We start from the raw sequence: 26,860 nt of genomic DNA on the forward strand, positions 1-26,860 counted from the left end.
CTCCCTTGGTCCAAAATTTTTTTTGAATTGCTCCGGCAGACTTTTGAGCACTCGAGGCAACATGGGCAATATGTGCGTTGCACGACCCAGTCGCCTGGAAGACCACACCCAAATACTTAAAGCATCGTACTTGCTCTACACGGACTGAGTTCAGGTTCCATTAATAAGTTCTGGGTCTCTGGGCAAAGACCATTATCTTTGTTTTAGCATAGTTGAGCTCTAGAGTGTTATCCAGGCAATACTGCATAAGTGAGCGCAAACCTCTCCTCAGACCTACAGGAGTCCTGGAGAGTATGACTGCGTCATCAGCATACAGAAGCACAGGAATATGCCTGTTCCCAACTTTCGGGAGATGGAAGTCTGGATTGTTTAAATAGGATACCATATCATTAATATATAAATTGAACAGAAGGGGGGCCAGTATACATCCCTGTCTGACTCCCTGCCCTACTTCTATTGAATCTGATAGGTGGCCTGGGGGATTGTATCAAACTCGTAGAGTATTATTTTCGCGTAGGGCCCGAAGCAGAAATAATAAGCGTTTGTCTATTGATGTAAATTCTAATTTTTCCCCACAGAATGGTTCTAGAAATTGAGTCAAACGCTGATTTTAAGTCGATGAAAGCTGCATATAATGATGCTGTTGAATTGGAGGAGTATTTTGTGATCAGGTGGTCTAAGATCACACATTGATCTAGTGTTGAGTGCCCCTCTCTAAACCCAGCTTGTTCATCAGCTAGGCAGCCCCCTTCCTCAATCCAGTCCCTAAGTTTCTGTTGGAGATGTTTTGCATATAACTTACTTATAGAGCTCAAAAGGCTAATGGGTCTGTAATTGGAGGGGTCATCTTTACTGCCCTTTTTATGAATAGGAATGATGACGGCAACTCCCCAATCCCTTGGGATTCTTCTGGTGTTGTCTACTATTGTGAATAGTTCCGTCAGGAAAGGAACCCACCAGTCAACATTTTGTTTTATTCGCTCAGGGGGGATCAAATCAATGCCAGGTGCTTTAACAAGCTTTAAAGATTCAATAAGATGCTTCACTTCTGTGGGATTCACAGGCTGCCATTTTGAAAGGGTACTAAGATCTACTGTCTGATGATTATTCCCTGCCAAATTTCTATACAAAACCTTGTAGTGTTTTCCCCATAGTTCTGGCACTATTATGGTGTCTGTCATCTTATGAGCACTGCCTGAGTGTTGTGCAATTAATCTCCAAAATAGGAGATTGGTCGTCTGATTTAATTGTTCCCATGCAAGGACAACTGCCTCCTGCTTTTTCCTTTGAAGGAGTTGTTTATACTGTGATTTTAAAGTTTTTAATTCCTCCAAGGTTACTGTCCCTGGTTTGTACCTATATCTAAAATGGTTAACACTGAGAGAGTTTTTTACTTTTCTACATTCGTCATCTGGTTTTTATGATATATTGAAATTTAAATTTTAAACATTTTAAGGTAATGTAAGGCAATGTAATCCATTACGTTACTGAGGTATCTTTTATCTGTATTCTCTAGTTTATTTCTGTAACACTGTTCATTCCTGTAATTTTCTTGCTGGTCTAGGACCGTAATAATAAATTTGATTTGATTTGTTGATGTATACTTTTATCTTGTCCTTTCCCCAAGAAGCTCATAAACACTACCTGCCAGCAGAAGCTGAAATAGCAGCAAGAAGAAAGGTAGATGGCTCCCCCAAACAAAGCAAGGACAAAAGGAATCTACTTACTTTAGTTTCACTGCCAAGGGAATGGTGTAGAAGAAGACGTTGATCTGAAAGACGCATACGAAGAAGAGGCTGAAGTGCTCAAACATCTCAGCAAAGAAGTACCAAAAGAGGCCGACGTTGGGGGTCAGATCCGGCACAGAAAGGCTGTAATGGATGCAGCAATATTGAAATTATTGATCGAGTATACACACACCAAACTGTTCTATAATAGCCGCCTCATAAATATGCACATATATAAAAATATTCTCACACACCGTTAGAAAAATCCCAAAACCTGCTTGGCGACTATTAATTAAGAAGACGTACAAGTGAATTAAAGCTGCTCTTTCTTATAACTGCCCCTACGTCCCTATGACATTTGTCACTCAAATTCAAGTGCATATTCATTCCTGCATCCTGACCTGCAAGCCTAATCTTGTCAGATCTCAGGAGCTAAGCAGGGTTGGCCTTGGTTAGTAATTGGATAGGAGACCTCCAAGGAAGACCAGGGTCACTATGCAGAGGCAGGCAATAGCAAACCACCTCTGTTGGTCTCATTGCCTTGAAAACCCCAGCTGGGGTTGCCATAAGTCAGCTTCGACTTGATAACACTCTCCATTCCTGCAGAAATACAGTGACATCTACTGGCTATAACAGCAGATCCAAGGAATGTATCATCTCACGTTAAGAAAACAAGAGTAAAATTACTGCTGATGGAAGGCAGAAGAGATAAAATGGCTGGCTGGAAAACGATCAAGAAATGAGACGTTGCTTCACTTGTTTAATACTGCTTTTGCACTAATATTTCAGATTGGAACTGTGGGCTCCCTCTAGTTTCCCATGAACCTGAGATATTTTAAAACACACAGGTGGTGAGTTTGTTTTTTATGTTATACAGGTGCAACGTTTAAAACTTGCTCGAGAAAGGAATTCAGTTTGAACACAGAAAGGGATTCAGCACGAACACAGCTCTTTGACCACCATGACTCCAGGTACCGGAAGAGAAAGAAGAGGACTGAACTGATCTCAGATCTTACTTAGAGGAACATAGGCAAGGCAGAAGGACTGTCTGTCAGTCAGGTGACTACACCCAACATGCTTCTGGCCCTCCTATCTCATTTGCAATAGGGAGAGTAATGTCTTGTCCAAAGAAACAAAGGATCTGTCAGTGGGATGCATCCAGAATGTTATTGTAACAACAGTTTTGACATTTATGTCAATGAACAAATGCTGTTTCCAGAGTTCTAACAGAACCAGCCTTTTGAGCTTCTTACTACATTTCCTTTCGTGTCACCATTTTGTCATGTTTAACTTGTATGCCAACTAAGGTTGTTTCCAGATATCAGCTTCTGCAGCAACCATTGTCAATCATAAGCCAGGTGACAACTATGCCAGGTGCCAGTTTCAAGTAACAGTTAGTTGAAACTATCAGGGTCATCAGGAAACTCTTTACTTGCTATTTTGACACTACCACTACCAAAGAAGGCAATACCAAAGCATTCAAAGACAACAAATGGATTGTGTTTCTCAACTCCCTACCCAAGACAGGATACCCTGAAGCTTGAGACTCCCTTACAGGTGCCAGTCTAATATTTTTCTGAAAAGCTACCAAAGGCAATGCTTACAACCCTTTATAGACAGTTTATTCTATTACTGAGTTGCTCTTGAATCTCTGAACACAGCTTCTCTTAACCCACAAAAATCTCCACTGAACAAAGCTCATTCATCAAAGACTGTTAATTCAGCATCACTGTATGTTCTGCACATCGAGAGTTAGAACGCTTGCTTATCTGAATGCTTCAGTATCCTCCAAGTCATTCAGGTACATTAAGTTGTACTATTTTCACCCACAGAATCACATCAATGAAGAACTCCTAATTAACAAGGGACTATGCACAGGCAAGAGATCTGTTGCCTATTGAGGGTCAGTGTTTGTTTGGGGTGATAATGCCTACCAAAAAGCCCTTAGAGAAAGGGACAGTGATTTTATTTGTGGACATATTCAGTGCACAAAAACAAGTTTTACTTACATGAAACCATAAACAGATGGAATAAAATCCCAAGAGTTGAGAAGGAAGAAGGAGAGGCAAACAATCACCACCAAGCTTGCCAAATATAGCCCTGCATACTGCACAGTGTAAAACCAGAAGTCTTTGCTTTTCATTTTGACTGGTATGAACTGGCGCTAGGAGGGAAACAAATATATATATATATATATATTAAAATTTAAAGCAAAAATTGATTTTTTTAAAAAAGATAATGTATGCATCATGTTTAGTAATGGGATACACAGAGTAGAAGTTGTTTCTGATAACCGGGTATATACAATATACTCCTCTATGCAAGCTTATTCAAGTCCTACTTTTTAATTATTTCTTTAAATTATAGCCATATAAATTTGTAAAATATTTATTTATTTTATTCATTTTATATCCCCCCCTTCCTGCATTCTTACAACAAGAATGTTCAATTAAAAACATAGCATAAAAACCAGGTTAACATCTAAAATCCAGGCACCTCTAAACAATAGCTGGTTACTGTGAAATTATGTATCTCAAAATTGGGTAGAATGCTGTACTAGTATTAGGGAGACCTGAAATCAAGTCCCAGCTGAGTCACGGAATTCATTGGGTGACCTTGGCCCAGTCCCTCTCTTAGCCTACCCTCACAGGATAAAATGAGGATAAAATGGGAGTAGATCCGGCATGCTCCCAAGCTCCACAAAACCAACTTTCTGAATCACCTCAACAATTTGAACAAAAATCTGGCAGGATTAATTTGACAAGGCAAGGGAGCACTTTTTAAAAAAAAAATCTATAAGAAACTTCTCTAATTATGAAGCTCCTGTGAAATTAAAAGAAACAGAACATCTGCCAGCAGCTTTAAAGCTTCTGAAATTCTTGTTATTAGCCCAAAGACATTTCAAATTATCATACAGCTGCTGAAACTGTGGCGTATCTGCACAGAAGCTGGATTTAAAAATAAAATACTAAGCACAGAGTTGCGAGGGGGGAAAGCAACAGCTTTCCAAATGTAAAAGCAGGAGCTTAATTTAGATTTAACAAGCAGTTTTAACTGTTTCACGGACTTCCTTACCGCAAGCATCAAAAGACAACAACGACATTCCAAAATTATTTTGGTAGAAAAGTTACACAGTTTGATCCAGACCCACAATATCTACCCTGTCTGCAGATTATAAAGAGTACCCACTCCTCAGCACTTTTTGGAAGTCCTGCAAATGGGAGAAGCACTTGCCCCAGCAGCCAGGTTGCCTGATGCTGCTCAATATCCTTTTTTTCTGGCAAGAGGCTAGACTGAGGGAGGAAAGCAAAATTCTCATTCTAATGATGCAAAAAAAAAAATCCATGCAATGAATGACATCTGAAGCTAAATCAGAACGAGGGCAAAGTTCCCTGCCCTCACTCTGATGTCACTGAAATGGGAAAAAAAGAGGAAAGCAGCAGGGAATATAGTTACCAATTGCTGCCAGGACTACAGACTAGTGAAGAACGAGCAAAATATGTGGCAGGGCTATGGCTCAGAGGGACAGCACCTGCTTTACATGCAAAAGGCCTTGGGTTCAATCCCCAGCATCTCCAATGAGAGATCTGTAGTTGAGACCCTGGGGAGCCACTGCCAGTTACAGCAGACAATACTGACCAATGGTTTGACTCAGTATAAGAAAGCTTCATATAGAGGAGGAGGAGATTTAAAAAAAAAATCTTTTATCAGACAACAAGCTCTACTTCTAACTCAGAAAAAATCACTAGAAAGCTTTCAACAGCCATGGTTATTCACAAAACACATCCTATTGATTTCAGTAACAAAATCTATTCAGGAAAATTATTATTTGATAACAGGCAAACCAGCAGTGTCAAAGATTCAGCTCCAAATGCTTGGCTCAGTGGTTCAGCACATGCAATTCATGCAAAGAGACCCAAATTTCACCTCTGTCAGTCTCCAGTTAAAGGACAGTCACAGCTGGGAAATGATAACTTCATTTCTCAGCATAGACTGATTTATATTGTCTCTGATGGACTGCAGCACTTTCAGAATTGGTTAATCACTCCCCCGCCCCCAAACCTCTTTTTTGTAAATTTATAGTATAAAACAATGTGTTTCCATCAGGGTGGACACAATGCATTAACATTAGGAAAAGAGCCATCTTGACGGAAGTTCATATGAAATGAAAGCTCATCTTGTGGGGGCTGCATAGTGTAAGAGTTGACATTGGGACAAGGAAGCACTGAATATCCTGCCCATATATTTAACCTGATGTGTAACTTGTCTTTTCCTCCAAGGATCTCAGAATCATGTTTTATCCTTACAACAACCCTGATTTCAGACTGAGACACAGCAACCTGGCCAAGACCACATGGTGAAATTTATGACTGAGCAGGGATTTGAACTTGGGATTTCCACAATCTAACTTGCGCTGCTTTGAGGCCCATGTTCCATTTAGATACTGTTCATAATTTTGCAAGCAGCTTGTAACTAATAGATTGGGGGAGATATCTTTGAGCCCCTAGCATGGATTTGTTTTTATGACTTCTAAACTACTTTTGACAATTCCTTTATGTTATTTATAATCCACCTTTCTCACTGAGACTCCAAGCAGATTACACAGTGTAAATCAATATGATCAACAGCTGGGACATTCAGGAGACAAGGCAACAGGGTAGGCAAAGGCAAATTTGCAGCAATCTGCAAACAACCACAAATCCGATTACTGGGCAGGAGCAATGCTGAAACAGCATAAGTAATTAAACTTGACATATTAAACAATGGAGAAATGACCCAGCAGGAACATACTTACAGCAATAGACAGTACATAGCAGTATAGCCAACAGTCCCTGTTCCTTTACCAGTGCATCTCTTTGAACTATTTCCTTACAGTCAGCCCTCCTACCTGTATAAAAAAAGCCTCTCCCCCACCATGTTTCCAAGTACTGTTGCTCCCTTTCCTGACAACATTTCCTTCAAACTGTCCCCTCATAAAAGTCTTACAATGGTTGTAATTGTGACACAAACCATGCCTTACCCCTTCCTTTATACGTACACATGAAAGTAAGGTTGTCTTGAACAGATGGCCTGAGCACCTGAAGAATAGGAAGTTGTAGAATGACGGTGTAACTATATTTTTTAAATATTTATTTTAGTTGTGTCATCTGGCAAAATGGAAGCTCACAGCACTCCAGGGCAAGAGACACTCAGAGAGATATAGTCCAAAAAATATCAAGAGCCCTCCATGGACGTTTGCCTCTGTGCTTTCCGATGCAGCAAAACCAAAGTGAGGCATGGCCACAGGAGTCTGCTTTCTCCTTGCCAGCCCTGAGAAGATCCAAGCATCATAATGTTCTCTACCGCAGAAGTGGACTGGCCACCTTGTAGGAGCTTTCACTAGGTACCAATGAAGCAAGGTAATATAATGTGTTCTGTACGCGTTTTAATATGATTATTTGCTACAGCTGAGACTAGAGTGCCATTGTCCTTAACAAATTGGTCTGATTTGTAAGTCTAATGAGTAGCGTGTGTGTGGCTTGTCTTTGTCCCACTAGACTGCAGAAAAGAACTTTGGATACTGTGACCTATTCAGCATAGTGGAGCATAGTGTGCTATGGCTGTCAGTATAAAACCCTATGCAACTGGAGTGAGAGGATGCAGTGGAATGCTCCAGCCTCCTGCAGGCTAACATAGGGCTGCTCTTCCTAAAATATCAGTCCCAAGATCTTGTGGAAGTGTCTTGTGCCCTCTGAGGATCCAGTGTGTGTATACATGAATAATTAAAGATTCCATCAGCATCCAGCTCTCTGAAGGACTACGATCCACATTCAGAAAGAGAAGCCAGATGCTTTCAGTGACAGCATTAGTTTTTTTCTACTGAAAGACAAGTCATATGTGATCATTGCAAACTGCAGAGTTCTTGGGCGGGGGGCGGGGGTTGCTTAGATGACTCAGGGGTGTCATCAAAATGCACCTCTCTTGAGCTAAATCAGCACAGGCACAAGTCTGGTGCTCACAAGACGCTATATATTTTTTTTTTGGCTGCAAGAGACTGTGTTGTGTTTCTGCCAAGAAGATTTGCAAGCAATTTGCAAGTTGCTTTCCCGTTCTAGCCATCTGCCCAAACACAGGTCTTGCAAAACATTAACAACCCTGTCACCATGTATCTATCAACCTCCTGTTTGCTAGCCTTTCCATCTACTGATAGGTAAGCCACACAAAAGGTAGTGCTCGCTTCTCTAGAATATTTACCTGCAATAAATACAGAAGAGCCGGTGCAAACAAGGTGAGAGGGTACAGGGACTGGTATGTTGCCAAAGCCAGAAATACAGCACTTAGGAAGGCACTGCCTGCAAAACAGGATAAAAGGGAATGTGATTATTAATAATCAAGAGTTTCAAAAACAAAAGGACTTTTAAAAAGGGGTTTTTTTGGTTAACATCAATGCTATAATCTCTGGGAATGTTTTGAGAACAGAATAGTTAACATAAATTAAGAGCGCATTCAGGTAGAAGATTTCTGTGCATGCTTGTACCCTGTGATTTACACATGCCTCCCATCTATTTTCCCACCCCCTCCAGTCCTAACATGGGCCACATGGTTAGCTGTAACATCATGGATATTGATAAGGTTGTAGCGACATCCTTATAGCCAAAAAAGGGGGGTACCCATTTTTTTTGAGGCACTTGCTTTTCTGTACTACCAGTTCATAATGGCTGCAAACTGAGCACTAAGGAAATTGCTACAGGACTGCACATTGACTTGTGTAAATGGATTATAACTGAAAGCAAGAATTACACAGCAAGGGCAGGTGAGCACAAGTAAAGCAGAAAATGTCTTTCGGGTAACTATTAAGAATAAAAAAAATTATTAAGAAGAAAAACATCCTACTCCGGAACTAGAAAAATTTAGGTTTCTGAAATGCTCTGTTAACCTCTGGGCACATTACATGTAACAGAACATTACTGCTCAGACATGGAACTACCTCTAAACAGATGGTTAAATCCATGTGCCCCATGTACAAACACAGAGGCTTGGATCCTGAAGTGCCTTTCTGGCAGTGTAACAGCAGTTCCTTTGAGAGAATGGTAATTACAACTGGAGAGAAGGGGAGAGCAATGTTTTGCCAATTCCCCCTTCTGCTACAGATTTCTACTTTGACCCCCCCACACCCCACCCCCACACACAGAAACACTGTTCCTAGGAGTTAACTGACTTCCAGAAGCACAATCTCAAGGGGCACAGAAGGCTGCAGTGGGAGGGGGAAGGCTGGGATTTTGCCTTCCTCAAGAGCAAGTGCATTTATGCTGCTTAGGATCCAAAAGAGCTCTTAATGCCTCCATGCAGGTTTATATATTTGTGTTCCTAATGGGAATATTCAAAATTGTTTTCAGGATGGGAAATAAGTCTTTAGGTTCATCTAATATTCTAAGACAAGGAATTGAAAATTGCTTCAACTGTGGTGATCCAATACAGGCTGTTTACTTTGATGTACTATGGGCCACACTGTTTGGTTTGCTTATTCTCTGTGGAACACAAGACGTTCTTGCAGCTAAATGCAATGCAACTGTAAAATGCACTTACAACAATGAGGAATTGGGAAGGTTTGCTAAATTGAGAAAAATGTCTCCAACAGATTACAGTTTTGGCATCGTAATCCCCTCTGCTCTGAAATCTCAGCCACAACCCTGTTCAGTGGTGCATCCCTTAAATGTATTAAAAAGCAAAACAGAGTATGTATGTATGCATGTTTCCCTAAGAGCATTACCTTTTATCGTAGCCAAAATGAAGAATGCAATTACAGTGTTGTTGATGGCACAGGTGGACTTTGCAATGCAAGACATCACAGTGTACGGATTTAAGAGATAGCTGAAAAAGAGACACTCAAGGTCAAGGTCCCAAAACACCTCTCTGATGCTAATGTTTTCTCTTCCATCACATCTCTTCCATGAAGACTTAGGTCTAACTTCTTAGCTCTTCCCTGCAGCTGAAACTAAGCCTATGTATGTGTAACAGCGTTTACTCATTCTCCTTACACTTACCCTCTTCTTAGTTCCTTGGAGTAGGGAACTCTCTTTTTGTTACTCTGTAAAGCACATCACTATTATCTTCTTCACTGCATATTATCACTGGTATGATTCTACTGTCTTGCTTTTTACTTTTGGGATACAAATGGTTTCTTCATCTCAGCATCAAACACCCTGAACTGAAATTATAGGATGAATGCAACCAGCTTTTCAGTTGGTGAAAAAGGGAGAAGGAGTCTCCTTTAAGCACCCAAAAAGGTTATGCTGGGGATGACAAGACCTGCACAAAAAAGCACATAGGATGGTGGCTGTAATAAGGAAGAGAACCAGGCGAGGTTGAGAGAAAAAGCTGTATGGAGCTAATTCTGTTTTTGGTGCTCCGCCAGTTTAAGTACTTCCCTTGCACATGAGCCTCTTCCTTTTGCATCATAGAGCAAAATCATTAGAGTCTAAAAAGGAAAGGGAGCTGTCAGAGGAGAGAGGGTACATTTAATATCCAATCTCATTCTGAAAGTGACAATGTGAAAGGTGAGAAATGTCTCTTAGTAGGATAATGGGTTTTGCCAAGAGTGGGATTACAGTAGACAAAGAAGCAATGGTTTCAGAAAATGAAGGTGAGCGAGGCTGGCAATTGGTGGAGGACAGGGAGGTTATAGGGAGCAGAACTAAGAAACAGGAGTCAGAAAAGATTGGGTTGATTTATTTTTATGTTGATATAGAAATATTATGTTTTTATTTTTCCTAATGTCTTCCCCTTTGATTTTCTTTTGATCTGAATTGTGAGTTTTTTGGGGCTAGGGGCCAACAAGTTTACTAACATCCAATCACTATTACCTGCCCGCACACCTTTGCAAATAGGGGAAATATAGAATAAATTAATGCATTCAAACATATTGAAGAAAAGACTGACACACTCCACTACAGAATAGGTTTGAATAAAGGAATTATGTGGACATAGGGGAGAGATGTGGGCATTTGCAGTGGACCAGCCTATTTAAAAAATTTCCATTTACTTGCAATTCAAACATATTTGAATTGGAGCCACTGAGAAAAAATCTCTCTCTCTCTCTCTCTTTGAGGCTGTTTTCCAAATTGAATGGTATTTTAAACATGTTAAGACAGCAGCTTCTTAATCCTTTAACAATGCAACAATCTCAGTTCAATAGGATCTAAAGAATAGTGACACACTGACAGGCAATTTCTCATTAAGCAAGAGATTAGATTCATTATTGCCACTTTAAGTAAATTGTTCTCTCGCATCAGTAATCATATACTGGATCAAATGTAGTCAATCTATACAGAAAACTGTTTTAACCATCTGGAAAGTCTCCACTGCATAATCTTGGGAAGACATCTTAGGACAGACCCCTAGAAGTTGGAGCAGGTTCATCAGGTGGGCAGAATCCTCTGAAGCCAGCTGTCTGGGCCCTGATCCAGGGTTCTGCAGACACAGCAAATGTAAGACACATGCCTATTTCAGCTCATGAAGCTCTATCCATTTTCTGCTTGCTGGAGGGACAATAGAGGGAGGGGGTGCTGAAATCTGGTTAGTGGGGGAAAGGAGGGGAATAGCAACAAATCTTAGTGCCCCTCAGCAGTCTCTGGACTGGACAGAATAAGAAATGTCTTCTTCAAACAGAGACTTTCAGATTTCTCCTTGTCTTAGAGCTGAGGAGTTTAATCGGTTACTTTAAATCTGGTGGACAAATCAGAGCATTTGTCAACACAACTAGATGACTTTCTTTTGAATATCAGGTTCCAAACATCAAATTTCCTTCAATTTTTGATTCCCTCTAATGCCAATCCAGGTCTATTTTTAAAGAATTTGGAGGATAACCAACACTGAGCTTTCATCAGAAATCCAAACTAAACAAAGATGGCAGGATTTTCCTAATTTTGGCTTTTAGGATAATCCTTTTCTATTGGAACTGGGTACATTTTCAAATTCGGAGGTGTTTTCATATGGTTTCACTGTGGGAGTGCCTAAGAGGTTTCCCAGTCTCTGAAAAGCTGCTAACAAAATATCAATACTCCTTGTCCTTTTTATTTTTTCATATCTTAGGGTCAGGTTTGGCTATAACCATAAAGTGTCCAAAATACTGTAAGGAGCAAGAAAAGCAGTAGTACTAAACATTCTTTATATCAGAAGAATTGCATCCACGGGTGATAATACTTACAACAGGGCTACTTTGAGGGGGATATAGTGCATTTCCATGGGAGTTCGAATAAGCTCTGCCACATCTGGTGCATACTTATCCAGTTCTATTAGAAGTTTCTGTTTTTTAAACTGGAGAGAAAAACAGTACAAATCAGAAACATTCTGTACCTGAATATGTTCAGCTATCCTGTCCATCATCATGCTGCCACAGAAAATGTTGATCTGTTTGGCATTGCCATTGCGAGTCATTTTAGTCTTTTCAGGGAGAAGAGCAGGATACACATATTTAAATGAATAATACAATCAACCCCCCCCCCCCCCCATTAACCTGCTTCTCTCACCAAAAAGCATGCAGCCGGTGTCCACGCTACCATTTTGTATGGAACAGCCACAATATGTTCACACAATTTTAATAGGAAATATAGACAACACTATAGTCAACCAGTTTAATTCTAGAGCTTTCTGTCTTGATTTCCCATCTATTTTCAGATGTGATTTGTGTGTGTGTTTTAAATCCAAAGCACAATTACAGATCTAGTCATCCATGTTGGGACAAAACACTGCTTAGGTATCCCATGGCTACATTTTCTTAAAATCTTCTTTGCCTCTCTAGTTTTAAAGCTTCCCACTCTCCATGCTTAATTATTTCCTGTTCTGCCATCCTGGCCTTTCACAGTGGATATTTTCTTGGGGATGGAGACATTTGTTACTCACTTTCTTTTGCAACAAAAAGTAATTGTTCATTTTTATTATAATGATTGCAATAAAAATATTTATGACTGCATTTGCAAAGAGAAAAGCAGTAATTGAAGTACAGGACTTTTTTTCAGTGTTCTCCCAAATTTCCCAATTTTTTCAATAAAAAAATGGAAGTTCTCAGACATTTTCATCCTATACATTCTGAGTGTGAAGAATTTCATGCTCAGAATGAAGTATTTCACTCATTCTAAAAGAGAAAATCATATTTTTCTTAATGCTCCCCCAATTTTTTCCACTGGAAAAACAGAGGAAGTCCTCAGACTTTTCACGCTGTATATTTTGAGAGTGAAAAACATTGCCTGAAGAAACATTTCATTCATTCTTTAAAAATATATATATTAACAGATATTTTTCTCCAGTGTTCCTCCAGATTTTTTTACTTTTCCATCAGAAAAACTCAAAAAAAGACCAGGGAGAAAAAAAAAGACAAAAACTCCCTGTAAGGAGCAGGCCCTATTCCACCATATTCAGAGTAAAACTTTGGTTCAGGCTTCATGCCTGTGAGAGATCTTTCTAGACCTGTTTGCTGAGAGAGGCACAGCCACTGTTAATTGGCTGCACCTGAATCCCTATCTTTGCTGAGAAAGTGGCCTTGAGAAGCTCAGTGCCTAGCGCTGTTCTCAGCTCTAGCCATACTCCCTAAACTTTCACACTTAGGTAATGTCCAATTAAGTAACGAGCCCTGATTGATTCCTTGAGTGAGCTGATGGCCCCCACCACTCTGAAGAGGCCTCACTGTTTCTCAACAATCTCTCTCTTTCCACCATTCTACCCTTGGACACTATTCAGTTCAGTTATGACCAGCTATGCTACCTGGTAACCACTGCCAGCAACCAGGTATGGAAGAGGAGAGCCTCTAGCTCCATGCCAACTCCAGGATGCCTAGAGTGAGCTGGCATGGATGGACTTTGGTAAGAACAACCTGTCTTGGAACCAACTCAGAGAATGTTTAGTCAGATAGCCAGCAAAGTAGTAATTTTAGCTAGATAGAACATAGATAGAATTAGCAAGCTGTTATTTATTTTTGCCTTGCCTAAATGCTTTCACGAGCGGTTTCTGCCTAGCACACGTTTTTATGTTCTTTCTATAATAAATTCCTTTATATTTTACCAGCCTGTCTCCAGTGTTGCTTGCTAAGGAGGTACACACACTCAAAAAAGAACCCAGACGCAAGGGTGCTTCAAACTAACGACCAGAACTCTTAAGAGGCTCCTAGCTGTCTTGTGTGGTCAGGAGAACCGGCAGGGACAGGGGATGAGAGGCTCTGGGTCAATACACTCCCCCCCCCATTTTTTCTAGTCACCCACCCCAGCCTTCATATCTCTAGAAGTGACTGGGAAGCAACAATTTTGCAGGACCAATTGTGGACTTTGGTTAAGGGGGCTTATTCTCAACTAAACAAAATCTTGGCCTTGGAAGGGCCATTGCCAGATTTTTATGAGGAATATAGTATGACAAGCAGAGGATCCTTCAGATTCACTGTGTGTGTGTGTGTGGGGGGGGGGGAATCCCATCCCCCCTGCCCCTTCCTTGCCAGGCAAGGCATTCACCAGCCAGCTCAGCCACCCGCAACAGCACCACCACCACCACCTTTCTGTCTCCTGTGGCTGCGGGGAGGCGGGGAGGCAGTGGCTTCCGCTCCCCCACGGGCTGCTTGTGCACCCACTTGCATTGTCACCACCTAGGCCCGACTGGCTCATATGGTGGTGGAGGTTTCCATTCCTCCTCCCCTCCCCTCCTTCTTGCCCATCCTCTTGCAGTACTGGTGATGAGCTGGTGGAGAACAGCTCCCTCTGCATCTGGCTCGGCCAGCTCACAGTAATAGTGTGTGTGTGTGTGGCTGGGGTGGGGGGTGTTAGAGACAGCAGCAGTGGCTCCCACTCCTCCTTCCTCAGGTGTTCTCCCCCCCTCCCACCTGACTGGCTCACATGGTGGAGGGGAGTTGCTCTTCCCTTCTCTAAAATGTTTAACCATTGGGAGAGCTACAAACCTGGTGGTTCCCCCAAGTCTACAGGAAAATGTCTAATGTGTGTACCTGACTCCATTCTCTGAATTTTTCTATCAGCACAGGAGCTGGGTTCAGAATTAGATGTATATTAAATGCTGTACAGAACCACTATTTCAATTCTATTTGTAGCTAAATGCACAAAGGGAATCCTTCAGTAGCGCAAAGAAACTGCAGTGCAGCATCACCCCGTGAAAGGCTAACAATGCTATCCTAAGCAGAGTTACACCCTTCTTCAATGGACTTAGATTCTGCTTACGATGACACTATAAACCATTAAAATGTAGCTGGGATGGTGAGAGGAAGCAGGCATATATGACACATGAGCAACTGACATTATACCACAGGAGCCCACAGAATGCAAAATATAAACTATTTATCAAAGATCAAGAGAAGGAAGGAACAGAGAGTGCACAGCAGAGACACAGTAAGCAACATGAACAAAAATGGAACCAAGAATTACACTTGTTTACTTACTAGAACTTTGTTGTAGTCCTGAATGGCCAAATAGAGAGCTACAGCGGTCAACATATCTGTTATCTAAAGATAAGATCACCAATAAGTTGATTAAAGAAATTAAAATCAGCCCCTGAGGCAATAACCAGCAATTCAGTGTACAAGCATTCTCAGTCAGAAATGTCTCCAGAAAGTATTTTTGGAGCTGTTATAAATAATGATGCATAGGTTATCTACACTTCATAAAACTCCCGTGAGAAGATGTAGAAAACTGAATGTCTTGAGAACAGGCATTCCAGAAAATCTTGGAGCTGTACATCTCCTAGAAGACCTTAGAAAAAGCTTGATTTTGGCCTAATTGGACTGATATTTCTGGATTTTATTAGTATTTTACCATGTATTTTAATTTTTTGTGAGCTACCTGGGCTGCATAATAGCTTCCTAAATAGATTTAATAGATAAGATTTTAGATGAGTCGTAGAAAATTGATCTCATTAATCAAGTCACTTCTTACTTCAAGAAGCTGGAAAAACTCTGATCCATAGCTGATTCACAGAACCGTGTTAATTAATAACATAAGCATAGCTGATACTTTGCTACCTGCCGGGGGTGGAGGGACTCACACGTATGTCTTTTCAATATACAAAATGCTAATTCCTTCCAGTAGATGCATCAATCGATACTCTTCTTAACACATGGTAAAACACCACTTTGATTAATAGCACTGAACCCCAGTCCTAAAAATATTTGGAATAGCAAATGGCCCTTCTCAGGCTTTGGATCTTAAGTCACATACCTTGGAAAACTGACCTTATGTCCACTATCAAGGGGTCATCCACAGTGCAGATGTCTTTTTGTATGCATTTTAGAAACAACTGTGGTACGTGTGTTCACTTTGCAAAATCCCTCCCTGTGTTTTCCCTGGCAGTCACCCCATGATAGCTGTAAGCAATTCTGTTAAAACTGATGATGTCAACAGATTTATGTACACCATGATATGATTTATGTAAAGAGAACATCGTGTAAATAAAGATTAAAGGGGGGCATTTCAGTAATAAAACTATACCACGGTTGTCAAAACAAAATCCTTTGCTAATTATGCAGCAGCAGCATTGTTTACCGGTACGTAGGTGTCTTTCTATAATAAAAGTCCAAACATCTGATTTCCCCCCTAGCAAATATTTATATGTGCAATAACAATGTGAGCCAAAGTAGTAAATCCTACTGAGTTCAATGGTGCTTGCATGCTAGTAAATGTGCTTAGAACTGCAGCCTCACCCAGATTTCTTAAGAATGTGTTTCCTAATGACAAAGAGAGCAATTTCCAAGCCAAATGCACATACAAATGCATTATGAAAATGGCTCACATAAACCACTCACCACCTTGGAATCACACAAGCAGCAACCATTTTGTAACAACCATTACAAGAACTGTGCATAGCATGTGTTAGGTGCTTGAAAATTGTATCATGTAAATACCCCTTCCATTGACATGGTTCAGGAAACCATTCAAATTCAAAAAATTCAAACCATTCACAATTCAAAAAATCAAGAAATCAACTCTGAAAAAGATGCCGTTCTGCTGTAGATGAAAATGAAAGCAACACTTACCATAAATACCAATTCAGCATAATCAATCAGGAAATGAAAGAGGTATATTACTAGTGGTGTCTAAGAGAAACAAATAAAGAAAAAAGAACAATTAGTCTTGGTAACTTGCTTTCAAATCAAAGCAACTTACCTTTAGGAATTATTCTAAAAATACTGTCTGTTGGGAATGACAAAAAGACTGCACTTCTGGCTCTGAGTAACAATGTTGTATTGCTTTCATAAAGTACACAGCAACATGTAACTCCAGAGCCATTTGTTCAGTTATCATTCGCAATATTCAACCAAGAAAGAAATAATAGCTGGGAAAAGGTCTCAGTCCACAGAGAACGCAAGATGGCAAGCTCACTACAGGAAGTGACAGTAGAGGTCTTATGGCACCTTAAAAACATTTTTTTATTCTAGTACAATGATTCCCAACCTTTGGGCTGGGGACCCCTGGTGGGGAGGTCACCTAGTTATTAAAGGAGTCCCCAAATCTATCTAGCTTGGGCAGGTTTCCGCCCTCCCTTACCTGTGCCTTCCCCCCAGGCTCGCCTCCATGGCAACCATGTCCCCCTCAAAACTGTATCAGGCCAACTGATGGCTCTGCTTCATCCACCAGCCGGATTTTCACAGCTCCCAGTTGGGTCCACCTACTCACATCTAGGCAGGCAATATTAGGCCATCCTCAGCCGGAGGCCCCCAAGCGTGGTCAGGGCTGCTTGCCTACTTACAAGGAGGGCTTCTATTTCCCACTCCCTCTCATCTCCGGTGGAAATGCCCATGCCTTGAATGAAGGTATGGGCTGCAGCCCTTTAAGGAGCTGCTGTTTGGCCAGCAGCTGCCTTGTAGGCCTGTCAATTGGACTCCCTGGCCCCTCCCACTTCTCAGCCTGCCTGGGAAGGCCCAGAGCTATATCAAGAAGCCGTCAGAGGCCAAGATTGTCTTCCGGATGTAGCATCTCCCTCTTGACCACCTTAAGAGAGCCTGGTAAGTGCAGGGGAGGAGGGATTGCCCCCAGACAGTTCCTGCATCTGAAGGGAGCCCTGCCTCAAGAAGACTTGGATTAGAATAAATTTTGTTACTAGATAACGTGCCACTGGATGTCTCCTTTATTTTGCCATCTAAATTAGTAATCACCACCTTATCAGCTGTGGGAAAGACCTGCAGTTCAACACATGTGCCCAGAGATCTGAAAGCATTTTCTAAGATGAGGCTGCCTTTCTTCCAACCAAGTTCCATTGCTAATGCCATGGGGGGGGGGGGGACACCAGCCAACACTTGATTATGCCCGGATCCATCATGGTTGAGAATTCTTCCCGCAAGGAACATTTTGTATTGTACTTTAATTGTGTTTTGTGTTAAATTCTGATACCCATGAGCTCCTTTGGGAGCCAACTTATCACTGAAAGCATGGTTAAAATCAAAATAAATAAGCATCCATCAATTGTTCTAACAAGGACTGAAAACTCATTGTGCATCCCAACTCACTGTGCATCCAAACAAACTCCCATGAGTACAGACTAACTGCAAACTATGTTAGTGTGAGTACAGACTGCTAACTATGTTAGCAAAGGGATCATTCTAGACGGCTCTACCAGTAACTCCAAACCATACAAACATATAAAACTTTCTTATACTGTGTCAAGTCATTGGTCTGTATTGTTTATCCTTCAATCCGACCTCCAATGAAAGCTGCAGAGCAGCACCAATAGGATTGCCAGGTCCGTCCTCCCCCCCTGACTCTCCCAGTGGGAGATCAGGAGCCTGGCACTTACCTAGCTGCATTCTTGTGTCCTGGGCTTGCACAGTGATGGCACTTCCAGGAAGCTATATCATCACGCAGGGTCAAAAGGCAGCCTGGAAGTGCTCCTGTGCTCACCAGGGGACGAATTGGCCCACTGCTGGGTGTGATTTGGCCTGAATTGGGCCCACTGAGGGGTGCAAATCAGGCTGCTGTGGGCACGGGAGGCACTCCCCCCCCCTGTTGGCTAGGTAAGTGGGGGCGGGGGGAGCAGGGGATTCCCCTGCCCTGGGCAGGGGAATGGCACTCCTAAGTACCAGCCATCTCATTAAATGACTCAATATAATAAATAAGCAAACATACCTTCTGCAGTTTGAATAAATAATGTCTCACATGTTAACATTACTATGTATGGATGTGAAAGTTGGACTGTGAAGAAAGATGTCAGGAAGAAAATAGATTCATTTGAAATGTGGTGCTGGAGGAGAGTTTTGTGGATACCATGGACAGCCAAAAAGACAAATAAGTGGGTACTAGATCAAATCAAGCTTTAATTCTAGAAGCTAAAATGACAAAACTGAGGCTATCGTACTCTGGTCACATCATGAGAAGACAAGATTCTCTGGAAGAGTCAATAATGCTAGGAAAAGTGGAAGGCAGTAGGAAAAGAGGAAGACCTAAAACAAGATGGCTTAACTCAATAAAAGAAGCCACATCTTCCAGTTTTCAGGATCTGAGCAAGTCTGTTAATGATAGGATTTTCTGGGAGGTCTTTCATTTACAAGGTCACCATAGGTCGGAGGCAATTTGACGGCACATAACACACACACGTTACATAGTATTACTGTTTTTCAAATGTGCATAGATGTTGGGATTAATGAAATCCAGATTCATTTGAAAGCATTACTGAATTCATAGTAGCTTTTGTCGTTACGCATTTTCTAAGTCAACAGATACTAATAGTACACATCCTATCATTTGGGGGTCCATGAATTACATTAAAAAGAGGTCCTCATACTTGGAAAGTTGGGAACCAGTGTTCTAGTACAACCTTTTATGAGAAACAGTTCACTTTATCAGATGCACAATGCATTTGATGTAGTGGGCTCTAGTCCATAAGTACACATAGCACAATAAATCTGGTAAATAAATAAAACTGTCTGGAATTTGATTTGGAAAGTAATTGTTCCTTTATGTACACTGTTAATCGTGCTTTGGCAGTTCATCTTCTACTTCCGTTCTGACATGGTTGTTTACTTTTTTGACTGGATTTTTTTGTTCTGGCCCACAGAAGCTTATTCCACAAGAAACATTTCTCTTTCAGGAGTCACAAGACTCTGTTGCTGTGCTGCTGAGCGCTATCTAGTGCTATCTTTCTACAATTAATCCACAGAGTGAGCAGAACATATGCTACTACCAATGTTCCCTTTAAGCTGTGCAGTGTTGTGAGCTAAAAATCTACTTTGTGAGCTGAAACAACAACTTTCATTAAAGTCTTGTTGGTCTCTAAGGTGCCACTGGACTCAAACCTTGCAAAATCTTTGAGGCTTCCTGTTTAATTTTGCACCTACAGACTCCTCTGTGAACAAGGAGGCCTTTCCTCAGCTTCTACTGCAGGAGACAAGGCAAGTCAGACATAGCTGCCCTTGGAGGCTCACGTTAGCTTCAGATCCAGATTTTGGGTGGGGGGCAAAGAAGGACTGTGAGCCTGCAAAGAAGAAGGAGGCTTTAAAAAAGAAAACGAGAGAGTCAAGCTGGAGCCAGCCTCAAAGCAGCTGCACTAAAATAAACCCCCAACAGCGTGATCCTATGCACAGTTACTCTGGTCTACGTCCATTGATTTCATTTTAGATGGAGATGCTTGGCTTGCTGAGACAAGGCAGCCAGATCCAGTTCTCAGATGAGTCTGCATTTCAGGCTGTAAAAGCCACTTTGGAAGAGCCCTCGAAAAGGTGGCCTCATCAACTGTAAAATCCAACCAGCCTCCTTCAGCACTGCAATGGTCTTCTCCTCCTCATCTGGCTGTCAGCAGGCATGATGAGCACCTGGCTCAGCCCTCCTTCCCCTCCTCATCCTTCTTCTTTCCAGCCTCCTATTGCACCAAGTCCAAGTTAAACGACACCTTCACCATGGCAGCGGCTGAGGTGCCACCTTCTGTGCTCTCTGGGGCTGAGGGGATCCCAGCGGGGTTAAGCTAGGCCCCATCACTCAGCTCTCCTCTGTTCCCCAGCTAGAGAGCTGGTGGCAACTGGAATCGCTCTCTGGCTCTGCCCTGAGGGCTAAGCCAGCCACAACCAGGAAGGAAGAAGAGAAGCGGGACAGGGCTCCATCCCTATTGGGCCCGCCTGCTGGCACTGGCTGAGTGGGAGGGCGGGGCCACCTGAGAGTTAATACCTGTGAGCTACAGCTGAGAATCTGTGAGCAGAGGAGTCAGAATCTGTGAGCAATTGCTCACGTGCTCACATTAGTGGGAACACTGGCTACTACTGCACATGAAGAACTGAATGCCTTCCAGACTGCTGGCACACTCAGCTTTGATAGTACCTCCCCACTACAAGCTTTCAATTTCATATGTTTTGTGGAGGGGGAAATAATTAGCTCCCGCACAATAGATAATCTAATGCTATTAGCTGTGCTGTTATACCAGTTTATAAGAGATACAGCAGTTCTGGTATCCAGTGTCTATCTCTCCATGAATAACCATGACACCTCCTTATATTATGATTGTTTTGGCACTGTAATGGCAAAACAACTCTGGATGATGAACAGATTCCAGAAGAGAGTTCACCTCCAAATACAATCCCTTTTCTTTATATGAGATCTTATAGATCCATTGGAGAAGAAGAAACATAAGCCATGACAGGCTACTCATTTCCTGGCCACCACTTGAACTCCAGGCCCTGGCTTACTGATGACAGCTAGCATGTATATATGGACCTGATAGGGACATACACATGAGCAAACATCAGCTCTTTTCAGTTTTATGTTTGGGAGAATCATTCCTGCTATGTTTCTGCACAAACGAGGGGTTACAGCTCTCTTGCCTTTAGACATAATAGATAACTGCATAGGGATCCATGGGCTATTGGGAGCAAGAGGAACTAACCTTGTTGTCCTTTGTCAAGTATTTATTAATGCCCTGCTTTTCTCTCCAATAGGAACCCCAAGCAACTTACAACATTGTTCTCCCCTCCTCCATTTTATCCTCACAACAGCAACCCTGTGAAGTTAGGCTGAAACAGAGTGATTGGCCCAAGGAAACTCAGCAAGCTTCCATAGCAAAACAGGGTTTCACGTTTGGATCTCCTGGCTCCTAGTGTGACATTACACCACATTGGTTCTCACATACACTAATTTTAATTTTTCTTTACAAATCAAAAATAACTGAGCATTATATCAATTATTTTGTAAAGTTTCTAGCTCTTCTCCATATCTGGGTCACCTACAGCCTTCTTAAAAATTACAGAATCCCACCCCCACTCTCCGCCAAATCCTTCAGGTTTGCATTTTACAAATAGGATTTGTTTTAAAATATATATACCTAGAAATTTTGCACATTGAAAGCAGTCCATTTAAAACAGGAGACACAGTCCTTCCTTGTTCCTTGGCAGTCCAGGGAGCAGGAGTTCTGTCCACACTTCTTCCATCATCATTCATTCAACTCTCCCTCTCCACCCTATAGAAGCTACCTGAGATTCAAAACTTGAGAAATTGCCTACAGCACGGACACAAAGCAAGTTACATGGGAATATGGGAAGTATATATGTACACTGCACACCTCTCATACCTGAGATTGCTCTGTTATGCAGCTTGTATGTGCGGGGAGAAAGAGGGATCTGTGGGGATTCAATTGCATGTGGCCCCAGGTCTTGGGTGGGAAAAGACTGTGCCTACAGTGATTAGAATTTTTACAATAAAAAAGCATTTCTTAGGAATATAACAGCATCACATGTATTTTAGCAAACCGAAACACAATACACTTACTTCATGAAAGACATCTCCAGAATACGGAGACACACCCAAATCAAGCAAGGCTAGCCCCTCTACCACTGGAAAAAAACACAAGATATCCAAAATTAAGACAAGTCACGGCTATGTGCAAGGTTTGATTTGCATTGGGCCTGACAATTTCTTAAGAAGAACCACTTACACTCATATCTTGCTGATAGCTACTGTGGTTGCTATGGATCCAGTGCCTTATGTACCCACTCTGGCAAAAAAAAACCCTGAATTCTAGGAAATGGACTCCCAGGAAGCCTAAAAATGTATATGCACAACTCCTAGTAATTAAACATCTGAAAACAAAAGATATTCCTCTGCCCATTGCATTCCACAGTTACAGTATTTCAAGGATGCAAAAAAAGCAGTTTATAGGAATTAACCATTAAATGCAAACTCCAATAAGTTTGGAGTTTTGTTTCATAGCAGCGCCAGTGCCATACACTGTGCCAGTGATTTTTGAAAATATCTTCAGCAAGGCTGACAATGAAAGATCTATAGACTGTGCCCCAGCTAAGGAATTTTGTACTACAGCATCATCATAAGCCCCATGTCTGTTTATTAGCAAGACTAGATGAGAGATACATTATGGGATGGACACGGGCTAGAGGTAGATAAAAGATATTCTGTACTAGGCCTCATGAGATATATTTCCAATACCAGTCTTGCCAGAGAGTCACTTGATTTCAACAAAATGGAAGGGATACTTCCTTGGTAATTATATTTTAATTATCTAATTTTCTGACAATACCACAGGAACGGATACAAGGAAACAAAAAGACCAAATTGCCTTAACTGTAACGCTGTCTATCCTCCATGTTGGTCAACTGATTACTGCCTGTGTGTAAATCTTCCTCTAACTAATAATACTTTTACTATAAAGCCTCTTTTCTGCAGATACATGCTTTTCTGCTTCATATTGATCTATTAAGGTCAATATTTCTTCTCTGACTGGCTCTCTAGGGTCTCAAGTCTTTCGCATCACCTTCAACTGGATCCTTTCAACTGGAGATACCAAAAACTGAAACTGGGACCTACTGCATGCAAAGCAGCTACTCTGCCACTGAGCCACAGCCCCTCCCAACACAGCAAGTGGACAGTAACTCTCCAGCACGTAATCAGAGTAGCCACCGTCTTCTTTCTGACAAGGCTCCTCTGCAGATTATGCAGCTGTTAAAGGCACAGGAATCCTGTCAGGGGAAAGCTGGCAATCTTAAACACGCTTAAACATTTCTTCTTTAATATTTTTAGAAACTGCACTCCTTCTAACGAAAGCTCTCATCAAGGCGCACACATTCAAAGCTAAGGAAAACCCCCAGTAAGGCCACTGGCAGCTCCAGGACTTGCTTCTTGGGGAGGAATGACAGTTCCACATGCGGGAACTGTCAGCGGCGCGGCTCCTTGAGAGGCCAGGCGAGGAACCTGCTCCTCTCCGACATCCGCGCCTCGGAGCAAGCCCTGCCGTCCGGCCACCGGGGCACAGGTCCTCACCTCGCTTCCAAGCATTTAAAGGGGACGCCACCTCCACCCTCTCGGAGATGAGCCCGGCCAGGCTGGAGCGGTACAGCACGGCCCGGACAGTGACGGCCACCAGCAGCACCAGCACCAAGGGAGCCGCCATCTTGACGGTAGGGCACCGGCCTAATGCCAGCAGTAGTTCGCAGGCCAGGCTATGGAGCTGCGGGTCTACTGTACAAACTAGGAAGGAAAACTACAATTCCCATAATCTCCTGCGTTACCGCCTGCTGTACTTCCTGAGGACTACGGTGCACTAAGTGGGACACAAAAAATTGTTAGCGAAGTGTTGTGTCTGGAAGCCTGTACCATTCGAAAGGTTATTAGCTTCCTGGTATGGGTAGCAGAGAGACGGCATTGTTGCACGAGCCGCTCCAGAGAACCAGGATGCTTGTTTATTTCACGCCTAAATATAACAAACAATCTGCATTTTTAAAAACCCAATCCAGACCTTACTTACTTTAAGGTCGCACTCCTTGGGCAGTTTTCAATTCCTTTCAAGAGTTCTCCATGGCTAAATTAAACAAGAGTCCAGAGGCATCTTAAAGGCTAAAGGTAATTCTATACAGTTCAAGGCTGATCTAATAATTTTCATGTATAATGGCCAGAGTTGTTATAAATAGGGGAAAGGTATTTTTTGACATGTGTTCCTGTGCCCAATAAGCATCACAAGGAGGGGCAATCTAGATGTATCTACCTACCTGTCTATATGTCCATGTATCTATCAATTTTGGGGTACCTTAAAAATGAATAGTTTTATGGTGACATAAGTTTTCATGGATTTGTGCCCTCTTCATCAGATACATAAAACAAATCCTCAGCTGTCATACATGGTTCTATAGAAATAAAACTGCAAACAGTACAATCAAAAAAACAAGTACAGAGTGTGACATTTTTATGTATATGATGAAGCGGACTGACCCTCATTGAATGTCACAATAAATCAATATATCACACAGTGATATACAGACACCAGTTACTCATAATAATGATCTTTAGCTAATGCCTAAAAAGTAACAAGGGACCAGAGCTTCATGTATTGCTTCTGCTTTGACTGCAGGTGGCATGATCTCTTCATTCTAGAAGCAGAGGTCACCAGCCATATACAAAATTTTGCTATGGTTAAATATGTTTAATGCTAGTCTGGCAGCATGTATCAAACCTCCTCATTGTTCAAATGCCACAAAACCTCATTCTGACCAGAACATTAAAAATATATATTTGGATTCTGTCTACTGATCTAAGAAACCAGTTGTGTCCAATTTACTGGTCTAGAATAAAAAGCTAGTTTTTAGTACCTCACCATCAGTCAATAGGCAGGATAGTGCAACCTAGAGATTCTCAGACTGTGAGCTTACCTGAGACATGAATAAACCTGTAAGCTTCCTCAAATGTTATTAAGGCAGAAAGGAAAAGGCCTTTACTGACAGCATGCGCACTTGTCCCAGTGTAAAGTCACATATAATCAAAGTAATGAACAGCAGTCAAAGCAATAATGTAATGCAGGTAAGTACAACCAGGTGCAATATCAAGAGCACTATTACCAGGTAAGTACAATGTATAGTATATAAGCCAGTAACAAGTTAAAGTCCATATAATGATGGATGCTATTTAGCCACGGGGCTAAATAGCGAGCTGGATCTCTCTTGTTATTTATAGACTTTTGTATGTATACTTTGGGCTCTAATGTCTTGTATAAAGGTGTATATATGCTTGCTACTGTTTGGAGAGTTTCTGTGTTTTGTATTTGATTTACATGGACTGGCTTTAATTACTTATAACTGTTGGTTTCTTTAAAAGTTGGGAGGATATCTCTAATGAGGCTATGTATTTAATCCCGCCTCTTGGCTAGCAAGTACGCTTGAAAATTGCCGTTTTGACTGCATTGATTTGAAGTTTGTAGGGTGCTCAGCTTAAATATGTTGGTGACTATTGTTACCTTGTGAATTTTCTGGGTAAGCCATGTTTACAATTCTTTTATCTGAGAATGGACAAGGTATTTCCTTTTTAGGATATTTATTTATTTATTACATGCATTTTATAGATAGGTGGAGACATCTCGCCCCTGAAGAGGTCCTGGAGACAAAACAGCAGAACCAGCTGGTGCTGCTTGTAGGGCGTTGTGGCTCTGCCTTGTGCATCCTCTTTTACGTCTACTCCACCTGTGGAATTAAATATTCCGTCATTATATGGACTTTACCTTGTTACTGATTTATATACTATACATTGTACTTACCTGGTGATAGTGCTCTTGATATAGCACCCGGTTGTACTTACCTGCATTACATTATTGCTTTGACTGTTGTTCATTACTTTGATTATATGTGACTTCATTATATTTATACTTAATATATTTATTGGTTCTTTGACTTTGTTTGTACCCTGCTCTTGTGTCTTCACCCATAGATTTACATACGTTCGAGTGGGATCTGAACTTGCTGAGACTGAGGGGGAAAGAGACCTTGGGGGTCACAGCTCAGTTAAAACATCAATGCAGTGTGCTGGAGCAGTGAAAAAGGCAAACTATGTGCTCAGGATTATTAGGAAAGGGATGAAAACAAAATAGCCAATGTTTTAATGCCCCTGTATAGATCTATGGTGTGACCTCATTTTTAATACTGTTTGCAGTTCTGGTCAATGTAACTTGAAAAGGATAAGCAGAGCAGAAAAAAGTACAGATGAAGGCAACCAATATGGTTAAAGGGTTGGAGCACCTTTCCTGGTCTGATCTAGTAGGGCTCTGCTTATATTCTTATGTTAATTATATTCCCCATCACTCTCTTTATAGTCACACCAATGGCCAGCAAAATCCATTTATTACCTATATTTGTTTTATATTAATCAGAGTTGTATGCTTCCAAATAGGTTCAGTGTTCTGCCCATTTTTATCCTAACTCT

At 41.5% G+C, this 26,860-nt stretch overlaps 1 protein-coding gene across 1 annotated transcript in view; it reads right to left on the reverse strand.

The window, feature by feature from the left end:
* The window catches only part of PIGU (phosphatidylinositol glycan anchor biosynthesis class U), a 47,218-nt gene extending 23,143 nt beyond the window's left edge, over window positions 1-24,075 (reverse strand). The window contains exons 1-9 of the mRNA XM_054980533.1: window positions 23,939-24,075; window positions 22,433-22,497; window positions 16,726-16,785; window positions 15,136-15,198; window positions 11,914-12,023; window positions 9,478-9,578; window positions 7,962-8,059; window positions 3,737-3,891; window positions 1,728-1,871 (exon numbers count right to left, since the gene is read on the reverse strand). Of these exons, the coding sequence (XP_054836508.1) occupies window positions 1,728-1,871; window positions 3,737-3,891; window positions 7,962-8,059; window positions 9,478-9,578; window positions 11,914-12,023; window positions 15,136-15,198; window positions 16,726-16,785; window positions 22,433-22,497; window positions 23,939-24,068 (926 nt within the window). The 5' untranslated portion in view covers window positions 24,069-24,075. The remainder of the gene's footprint in view (window positions 1-1,727; window positions 1,872-3,736; window positions 3,892-7,961; window positions 8,060-9,477; window positions 9,579-11,913; window positions 12,024-15,135; window positions 15,199-16,725; window positions 16,786-22,432; window positions 22,498-23,938) is intronic.
* Window positions 24,076-26,860: the final 2,785 nt, after the last annotated feature.

This window comes from Eublepharis macularius, chromosome 5 (assembly GCF_028583425.1).
Source record: "Eublepharis macularius isolate TG4126 chromosome 5, MPM_Emac_v1.0, whole genome shotgun sequence".
Classification (NCBI taxonomy): domain Eukaryota; kingdom Metazoa; phylum Chordata; class Lepidosauria; order Squamata; family Eublepharidae; genus Eublepharis; species Eublepharis macularius.